The sequence below is a fragment of the Ailuropoda melanoleuca genome, unplaced genomic scaffold, assembly GCF_002007445.2.
Source record: "Ailuropoda melanoleuca isolate Jingjing unplaced genomic scaffold, ASM200744v2 unplaced-scaffold9200, whole genome shotgun sequence".
NCBI classification, from domain to species: domain Eukaryota; kingdom Metazoa; phylum Chordata; class Mammalia; order Carnivora; family Ursidae; genus Ailuropoda; species Ailuropoda melanoleuca.
This window is the reverse complement of record NW_023254660.1, coordinates 6,047-15,975: the sequence shown is the minus strand read 5'-3', so window position 1 is coordinate 15,975 and position 9,929 is coordinate 6,047. Positions and strand designations below refer to the sequence as shown.

The window sequence follows — 9,929 nt, the reverse complement described above, 5'->3', positions numbered from 1 at the left end:
GCAGCCAGGAAGGGAGAGTCTTTCGGTGGGTGGGCTGTGTGGGGCCCAAGGCACCCCGGGGTCGGGCTGCAGGAAGGCGTGGGCAGTCCCGGCCCGCTCAGCCTCTCGCGGACTGCCTTCCTTCCCGCAGATGCGTGCTCTTCTGGGGGCAAGGAGGCTCCCTGACGCCTCTGGAGACCCACCTCGGCCTTCCCAGGTAGGAGGGAGGCAGGGTGACTGCCCTGCCCTGTTCTCCGGGGCCTGTGTGGGCAGGCCCTGGCCGCCTCTCTGTCTGCTGGGCACCCTGCCTCCCACTCCCCACACCCCCCACCCCGCTGCCTGGCCATCCACTCATGATTCAGGCCTCAGCTTACACGTTACCTCTTCCAGGAAGCCTTCTCTGATTTCCTAGGGCTGCCTTAACAGATTACCACACACGACAGAAGTTCACTCTCCACCGTTCTGGGGCGGGAGACCCAGAGTCAAGGAGTGGGCCGGGCTGGTTCCTTCTGGAGGCTCCAGGGCAGAGTTTCTGCTGGTGCTGGCAGTCCTCACATCCCTTGGCTTATAGACATATCCCTGCTGTCTCTGCCTCGGTTGTCCCACGGCCGGCCTCCCTCCGTGTCTGGGTTCAGATGTCCCTCTTCTTACGAGGACACCAGTCACGGGTGGCAGGCCTACCCTCGGCCCACAGTGGCCTCGTCTCCATCCTTAACTGATCACATCCGCAAAGACCCTGTCTCCACGTAAGGTCCCGTTGTGAGGACCTGGCTGGACGTGAATTTGGGAGATGCCATCAGCCCACTATGCTGTGTGTCCCACAGCCTCAGGCTCAACCCTGGGGTGCTGGGCCTTGGAATTGTCCGGAAACTCGGTCTCACCCAGAGGGTCCCATGAGGTGGGAACTGCCACCTTGCATGTCACTGCTGTCACCGGGTTGGGTCCCTGGGAGCCCTTGGGACATGCAAGCAGGGGGACTCTTGGGATCACTGGCTCCCCCAAGTAGACACCAGGAAACTGCCTGGCCCCTTACTGAGTTACCAGTGAAAGTTTGGGAACTCACATAAAAAAATAAATAACAGAAGTGACATGCCTCACATGGTGTCAGCGGCAGGCCTGTGGCCCCTCCTGGTGGGCCTGAGTGTCTGTGTGGTGGGGCTCCTTCCTCACCCTGCAGAAATCGTGCTCGACACCCCTCCCGGCATTCTGCTCTGCCGGCACGCCTCCCGGCACCCCTCCCGGCATTCTGCTCTGCTGGTACCCCTCCTGGCACCCCTCCCAGCATTCTGCTCTCCTGGCCCTGCTGGCTCTTCACCCCGTGGGGCGTTTGGGCTGTTTTCACTTCTCGCGGGTCTAGAAGATGCTGCCAGCCTCCTGGCCTGTCTGCACCCCACAGACGGTTGTCTTAGGTGGGAGGAGAGGAGGTAGGGACATGCCAGGTCGGTCTCTGGGAGGTTTTACCTTCAGAGAGTAAGAGCCCCAGCTTCTTCCTGTGTGCCCCACCCCAGCGTTCAGGGTGCAGCGCCCCATGTGGACGCTCAGGTGCTGAGTCTGGGGGTGTTGTTGTGGGTTAGTGGCCCTTCTGGGGCTTTCTTGCCACACCGGCCAGCGAGTGAGGGAGGCGCGGGGAAATGCGTTGGGCTCCCCAGGCCCCTGAAAGGGCAGCACCATACCCTGGCTGGCCCCGGGGCCCCAGCGGTGGGCTTCCACAGCTGCGGACCTTTTCACAGCCGACTGAGGTCGCACTGGCCTTGCAGGCCATGTGTGTCTGGGGGGCACCCTGCCATGGATGGGGGCAGCCAGAGGCTCCGAGGAGTGCTCACTGAGTGAATGGGGGCAGGGAGTGACCGTGCCTTTCCTGTCTGTGCAGGCCGAGCTGGAGCAGCCGACCTTGTCATCCCGAGTTGTCCGGATCCACCATGCTCCTGGGACGCCCCCCTCCCCATCCCTGGGCCTCCCTCTCCCACTCAATAAACATGTTCTGCAATCTAGAATATAGACTCTTTGCAGAGGCTCTTGGGGAGGGCACCGTGAGCCCTGTCATGAACCAGGGCTCCTGGGGAAACCGAGGCGGGGAAGTGGGCATGCAGGAGACACTGACGGCTGGGCACCTCCTGGCTTGCGGGGACAGGAGGCACACGCGTCAAAGGACCGGGTGTGGGCTGGGGCAGGAAGGTAGTGGGGGTGCTGCTTCGGTGCTCATGGGCGCCCTGCAGCCTTTGCAGGGCTGGAGCCGGAGGCAATCAGCCAGATCAGATGAGGGGCATCTGTCCTGGTCCTGCTCCTGGTCACCCAGAGACAGTGTTCCCCACGCTTCCCGTCCTCCCTCTCCTGCCCGGCCAAGCACATCCCTGGGCAGCGGGGGGCTTCTCTCATCAGCCCGGGCTGGGACAGCCTGGGGCTCAGATCAGCCAGTCCTCAGCCTCCTTGGGGTGGCCCCGCTGCTCCTGCCGTGTGGTGGCCGCCTCGGTCTCCGGCGGGCTGGCCAGCTCCGGGCCTCCCTGTCCTGGCTTAACCTTTCCACACCTGCCTGACCCTCAACTGACAGCCTTTGTGGGAGGGCAGTGCAGCAGCCAGGATCCGAGGTGGCCAGTCCCCCTGGTGGGTGGGAGCTCCCCTTTAGCCGACCCAGCCTGGAGCCATTCCCGCGTGGGCTTTTCTGGCCCTGAAGGTGGGGAGGTCGCCTCTTACCGGTCAAGAACCAGGGATGCTGATCCAGGCAGGAGTTGCTCTGGGCACCCTCGGACCCCTCCTGGCCACGTGGCCCCTGTCCCCCTGTTTTGTGGCCATTACAGATGGGAAACCAAGGCACACAGCTTGCCCTGAGCCACAGAGCTGGCCGGGCCAGGGCTGCTGTCCCCAAAGCCTGGCTCCACTTGCCATGCTCTTCCTCTGGGACAAAATCTACTGTTGGGGGGCCCCCGCTGTACTGTTGGGGAGGCCCAGCTGGGGAAGAGCCGGCTCTGGCGTCCCACCACCCTGGCTCGCATCCTGGCTGTGTTCGTCAGCTGGGTGGGTCAGCAAGACAGGGCCTCTCTCAGGCCGGCCTTCTGGGCGGTGGGTCATACCTGGCTGTGCGTGAAGCCTGAGTGAGTCCAGGGGAGGACGGGCAGGGGGCCTGGCCTGGGGGCGGGACTGGGTATTGTCATCATGGAGGAGGACACGGGCCACAGGAAGGTGGCTCCCCGGTGTGTGCGGAGGTCCCTGAGGTGTGGCCCCCACCTCCGTCTCCCACGGGCCTCTGTGCCTCTCCCATGCAGCTCCCAAGCTTCGCTTCCCCCAGGGGGCCCTCCCCAGGGAAAGGAGACCCCTCATTCCTTTCCCCTGTCAGCTCGGGGCTGCCTCAGCCAGGCCCTCGGAGCCTTTCCTCACCGGTCCCAAGACTGATCAGAACGAGCCTGAAAACCGCCCTGAGCCCTGCGAGTGAGGAAGGAGCTCTGCGCCCGGGGGCCTGGGGGCGGCATACCCGTCTGTCCGCTCCTACGGGCCTGCAGCGGTGGTCCCCAGCCCCCCATGGTGGTGGAGGCCTCCTCCTCCTCCTCGTTTCGGGGCCCCCAGGCGGCCCCACTGCAGTGTCCACTGTTGTCTCAGGCCAGCAGGGTGGTGGGGCCACTGCGTTAGTGCAGGCTGACCCCACCCCAGGGCTGTGGGTGTCCCCGGGTCTGCACGGCGCCCTGCAGAAAGCCATCTCTGCGCGGGCTCGGCCACGTGTGCTGCTGACGAGCTCGGGTTCTTGCGCAATGCTCCTCCATATAAGCCCGGGGGCTGGGGGAGCAGAGGCACCCTGAGCAGCCATGGAGGCCGGGCTGCTAGGTGCTCTCCTGGGCGTCGTCATAGTGCCTGTGGACACAGCCATCCAGGACCTGGATCTGCAGAAGGTGTCCTTTCTGTCTTATGCGGGGAGGTCGGGGCAGGGAGGGGCCTGAGTGTCCAGCTTCTCCAGCCACCCCCCGCCCCGTCCCTCCAACCCCCAGCCGATGCCAGAGCAGCTACCTCAGGGGCCCCAGGACCCAGCCAGGGCAGCCCGGACAGTGCAGGTGGCTGAGGGTCTGAGCCTAGCCTGGCCGGTCACCCCTGTCCTTGAGAGGGAGCATGAGAGCAAGCACCCAGGGACCAGCAGGGCCGGAGCCCTCCCTGAGGGTCTCCTGTGGGCAGCCCAGCTGGGCCTCCACGGCCTCCGGGGACCGGAGCTCAGCGCGGCTACCTCCTGCTCCTGGATCAGTGGGGTCCGTCCCCCGGGAGCTCCGGTAGCAACAGGCCAACCATCTGGGAGCAGCCCTGCTGTGCCGGCTCCGTGACACCACACAGTGTGGCGACTAGAGGACACTTTCCCAGCGCAGGGAGCTCGCCCGGGGCTTTGCCCGAGCTCCTTGGCAGGTCTGGGCTGGCAGCCGGGCCGGGAGCATGTCAGAAGGGTCAGGCATGACATGTACTGGGGGCATGTATTCTTTCCTCTTGCAAAATGATCAGTTTCCAGGTTTCATATGGAAGTTCTGGGCTCTGGGTGGATTTCTGAAGGCAGGACCCCCCCCCAGCTCCCAGGATGGTGGTGAAGCTGTGCCCTCCCGCGGGTGACAGGGGCTGCTGGCTGCTGGCTCCTCTCTCTCGGGCTCCAACTACCGCTGCCCCTCGCGTTCTGGCCCCAAGGACGGCTCACTGTGTCTGATGGGCTGAAGGGGCTCCTCAGAAGGATGATGACCACTGCTTTGCCACAAACACTTGCTGACCTGTCAGAGACCACCAGTGCCCTGTTCAGGGGCTCCCGGGGGGGTCTGCCACCTCGGACGGGGCTCCGGCTTCTCTCTCTAGATTGCAGGATTCTGGCGGGAAGTTGGTGTGGCCTCCAGCCAAAACTTGGCACTGAAGACCCCAAAGAGGCTGGAAGCCTTGTTCCTGACCTTGAGTGGACGTGAGCTGATCGTGAAGGCTGCATATAACAGGTGAGGGGCTCTGGGGGCCCCTGGGAGCCCCAGTACGAACAGGCAAGTGAGGCCGAGTGCCTGGGAGTCCGGCTACGCCAGCTGCTGCTGTGGAGTCTGGACAGTGTCAATCTTCCCTGTGTCCAAAACCCAAGACCTTGACCCCCATCCCCGACATCAGACCCTCCAGGCTCCTGGATCTGCCCCTAGAACTTCATCTTCTCCCAAAAATAAGCATAGAGTTTTGATAAAGCCCCATTAAGTTGTAAGAAAAAAAAGTGGGCACGGGGCTCTCTGGATGCCCCCGTTCTGCACCTCCACCATCCTAATCCTGGCCCAGGATCTCCTGGGTACAGACACACTGCTGGGGCCCTTTCTGAGGACACCTTCCCCTCTCTGCACCGCTTGGGATGTGCCTGGCAGAAGGAACGCAGGCTGGGATTTCCCTGGCGAGCACTTTGCTGCTTTTCAGCTCAGGAAGTTGTGAGACAGAAAAAATAGTGAGCTCAGAAATAGACGTTTCGGGGACATTCATTTTTCCTGGTAAGAACCCTTGCCCTGTTGCTACAGTTACAACCCCCTGGCCCTGCACACCAGCTACACTTGGCCTTGGTATTTTTACTGTGCTGTTCCCCATGCTGTTCCCTGCACTCCTGCTCATGCCCCAGAGGCTCCCATTCTCTTAACACAAAGTGGGTCATCCTTCCAGGGCTGCTCTACCTGTCTCCCCCTTGCCTCACATGATGGGAGGGTCTGGGTGCTGGGTGGGGAGAGGATGGAGTCAGACCCTGCACCCCACCTCCAAGGTTTGCCAAGCCAAGCAACACCCGTCGGCCCTCGTGCAATCTCTCCCCTCCCCCTGCTCCCAGGCCACAGGGAGATCCACGTGATAGACACGGACTATGAGCAGTATGCCATTTTGAGGCTGTCCCTCCATTGGCAAGGCAAGGACTTCCATGTGCTCAAATACTTCAGTAAGCGCACCCTGGGATGGGGGGCTGGGCCCGCTGGTGCCCTCCTGGGGATGACCCAGCCCAGCCCAGCCCCCCTGCGTGCCCCACAGCGCGGAGCCTGGAGGACGAGTATGGACCAGGCTTCTGGAGATTCCGCGAGTTGACGGCAGACATAGGGCTTTACCTGGTGGCCCGGCATGGTGAGCCCCAGGCCTTCTGGGTGGGCGCTGGGCCCGGGACCCCGAGGGTGGGAAGAGGCCCGTCCTGCAGCACCTGATGCAGCCCCTGTCCCGCAGGGAGGTGCGCCAAGCTCCTAAAGGAGGTGAGCTTTGCCCCGGGCCGCGCTGACCCCCCAAGCTGAGTCTCCCGACCTGACAGGGGCCCTGAATCACTCTGGATCCGGGAGCCTCCAGGGTGCGGACACCAGGCTGCCAGAGGGGGACCCCGGAGGCTGGGGGCTCCAGGACAGGGCCGGGAGAGGGAAGGGAGGAGGGTGGGCCCTCGTCCACCTTTCCAGACAGCAGGGCACTCACATCCCGCCTGGGTGGGGACACGGGCCCTGTGGGCACCATGTCGGGTTCCCTGTGTCCCACAGGCTAGCCCATCCCCCACAGGATCCCCTCTGTCTCTGCACAGCCCCGAGAGGTGGGAACTATGACCCTGCCTTGCAGGTAGAGAAACTGAGGCCCGTGGAGGCTTTTTGCTCACGGTCATGCAGCTGGGGACACGGCCCCTTCCCCCCCAACCCCGGTGGCCCTAACCACTGCCCCGAGGGGCCTCTGGGGCCAGGCAGTGCCCTGAGGCCCTGCCCTTCTGTGTCTCAGGAGCTGATCTAGAGGACCCCTGTGCTGAGGCTCCGAGCCCCCCCAGCCCCCGGGGGCTGCTTGCACCTGCTCTGAATAAACCCCATTACCAAACCCTCTGCCCCGAGTGTCCTTCTTGGGAGAGCGGGGCCTGAGGGTGATGGAGGGGCTGTAGGCTGTGTTCTCCACGACTGCCCTAACAGTGACAGCAAAGTCACAGTCTCTGGTGTCTGTGTGTGCTGTGACCAGCGCTGGACCTTTGCCCAGAGAGGGCTGAGCCGGGGTGGGGGCCACTGGCCAGGCTGGCTTCCAGTCTGTTCTGTATTTCCTTTCTGTGGGGCCCGGGGACCGCACAGCTCAGATGCAGGATGACAGCCCCCTGCCCTCTCCCTCCTTCCACCCCGAGGGTCATACCCAGCCCTGCCGTGCTCGGAGCCCACAGGTCTGGCTGCCCAGGTGCGTGGGCCCCATAGTCATCCTCACGGCTACCGTCCTGCTCCCCGAGAGCCTGAGTGGCACCCCAGGTTCGGTGCCCAAGAGCGGAGCTGCAGGTTAGATCTCTTAGATGAGAGGAGACCATGCTGCACTTCTGCCTACATTCTTCCATGGCTCCCTCTTGCCCCAAAGTCAAATCCCATAGGCATTGTGGCCAGGGCCCTCCAGCATGGCTGGTCTCCTGTCTCCCTGCTGACTTCCTCCCACCCACCCCTGCATGGTTGGCCCAGCCTTTTCAGGGTCTGGGTCCCCATTGTGAACTCTGTCACCCCGTCATCTGCACTGACTGATCACCCCATTTGCTCCCATCACCTGGGGCTGTGACTGGAGGGCAGACAGCGTGGCCTAGTCAGGGCAGAGAAAGTGGGGCAGGTGTCAGCCCCATGATTCCGAGCACAGCCCGGGATGACCAAGGCTTCTGGGAAGCAGATGCCTCATGGGTGAGGCAGGACAGCGGTCCCCGAGGTCCAGCAGTGCTGGGGGACTGGTGGGGACTGGCCCTGCCAGAGCAGAGAAACCCCAGTGACACTCAGGCCTCCAGCCAGGAGCGAGGCCTGCCCCGAAGGCAGGGCCTGCCTGGGACTTGCTCGACCGAGCCCTGAGCCAAGTTCCCAAAGACCCACAGGAGCGATGTTTGGAAGCTGCATTCTGACAGATTAGGGGTGTTTGGGGACCATTTGGATTTTCCCCGGATCTGTCCAGCCGAAGCTTGTAACGGGTGCGAGGTGACCTGCTTGCAAGGTGACAGTCGTCGACGTTGGCTCGGGCAGCCGGCCCAGAATATGAGGGCCGGGTGTGACCCCAGGATGTCGGCGGTTTATTTCTCATGCTTCTGGAAGCTGGACGCCAGAGGTCAGGGTGCTGGCAGGGTTGGTCTCTGGTGAGAGCCCGCTTCCTGGCTTGGAGCTGGTGGGCTTCCCGCGGTGCCCGCACATGGCCTCCGCTCCACGCACCGGGGGAGATTGCTGGGGCTCCCCACCTCTTAGAAGAGCACCAGTCCTAGCAGATTCGGTCCCACACGCAGGACCTCCCTGCGCCCGTCACTGCCTGAGAGGCCCCAGCTCTAGATGCAGTCGCAGTGCAACCGTGGACTCAACAGTGGCGTGTCCGAGGATGTACTTCTGTCCCCGACAAAAGCCAACCCCACTCAGAGGGCGACAAGGTGTCCAGGGCCTGTGCAAGACATTGTGAGCGCACAGGCTGCCGGACACATGAGGAAACAAGGGTTGGCCTGACAATAGGAGGAGGTCCCCGGAGGGCCGGCGGGCGGGGCGTGAACACGCTGGTCCTGTGCCGCTCTTGTAAGTAAGTTCAAGGACAAGAGGAAGGAGACTCCAGGAGCTAGCTCTTTCTGAAATGGCAGAACTAACAGTCAGCTACAGCACAGAGAACCAACGCAGAAACAGATAGGGCCTTTGGGTGGGAGCTGGAGACCTCGTGGAGAGCCAGAGACCTCGTGCAGAGCTGGACACCTCACAGAGAGCCGGAGACCTCGTGCAGAGCCGGAGACCTCACATGGAGCCAAGCCGGAATGCTGGTGCTTCACGGGGTCGCCAGGCTGGGGCTTTCCTGGACAGGCTTAGCGGACTGCAGATGGCTGGGAACGCGGACATTTAAATACAGTTCGTCACAGCCGAGGAGCAGAGCAGAGGATGACTGGTGGGGGACGAGGCCGGGCGTGTAGACTCGTCCCAGCAAGAGAAGGCAGAGAAAATGGGGCAGAAAAGTATTTGAAGAAATAGAAGCCAAAATATGCCAGCTTGATGAAACACATCCCGGGGGCTCGGGGCGGCCACGCAGGACGGGTACAGCGCGCCCAGGGACGGTCGCCGTTCAAGGCCCAGCTGCGGCGTGCAGACCCTGTGAGCGGGGCCGGAGAGAAAGCGCACTGTACCGCAGAGGCCAGGCGTGGAGGCACATCTCCGAAGCCATCCCGGCGTTCCCCGCAATGGAGCGACGTTTCCACAGGTCCAAGTGCAGAGTTTGCCCGAGCATACGTGCAGTACAAGGAGGCAATGCTAGCGGGGTCCTCAGGCCGAGGGACGTCGGCGGTGGTGCCGCACAGGTCCGCGGGGAGCTCAGGAGGGCCGGGAAGCCGGGACAGCGTGGCTCAGCCCGCCGATCTGCGTCCTCCACAAGCCCTCGCTTCTCCACCACGTGCGTCCTGTCTGTCAGTATGGACTCGGGCACCCCTCCTTCCTTCATGAGTTATCGCCTATTGCGGTCTTTGATCTTGTCATGCAAACCTGTGCCGATGTGTCCGGGGGGGCTCCTTCAGGGTGGCCCCAAGTCTTTCTGACAGTCCCCTGAATCCTCAAACACATGTTTACTATCCGGGGCCAGAATCACTGCAAGTTCCTCTCATGTTTCCTGTGACCCAGCCTTGGGATAATGTCTCCAAGGAGCCTGGTTCCCTTCTGTAAGGGGCCGGGTGCTCCCAGCTTTGCTTCTCACTGGGATGGAACGGTGTTGAACCTTCCCAGCAGACAGATCCCCCTCCACATGCCTTCCCGACCATGGGAAAGCCATTCTCCTCCGACCCGCCCCCGAGCGCAGACGGCGGTTTCCGAGGGGCTCGCCCAAGCCACTGCGGAGAGCGGGCCTTGGATGGACCAGCACCTGGGGTCCCCCTCAGGGATAAGTCCGGGGGAGCTGCCTGGCTCCGTGTCCCCCGAGCCGGCGCCCGCCCCTGGCATGCCCAGGTGCTTGGTCCTCTGTCATCTGATGGGCAACAGGCTGCCCGTCAGCTCTTACGCGCCGTCTCCGAGGGCAGGAGTGTC

At 63.2% G+C, this 9,929-nt stretch overlaps 1 protein-coding gene across 1 annotated transcript; it reads left to right on the top strand.

Annotated features, from left to right (window-relative positions):
- The first annotated feature begins 3,773 nt into the window (after positions 1–3,773).
- On the top strand, positions 3,774–6,128 carry LOC117800936 (epididymal-specific lipocalin-8-like). The gene is made up of 5 exons (XM_034653491.1): positions 3,774–3,857; positions 4,789–4,919; positions 5,371–5,441; positions 5,768–5,872; positions 5,962–6,128. Exons 1-5 carry the CDS (start codon positions 3,774–3,776, stop codon positions 6,126–6,128), a joined length of 558 nt encoding a protein of 185 aa, XP_034509382.1.
- Positions 6,129–9,929: the final 3,801 nt, after the last annotated feature.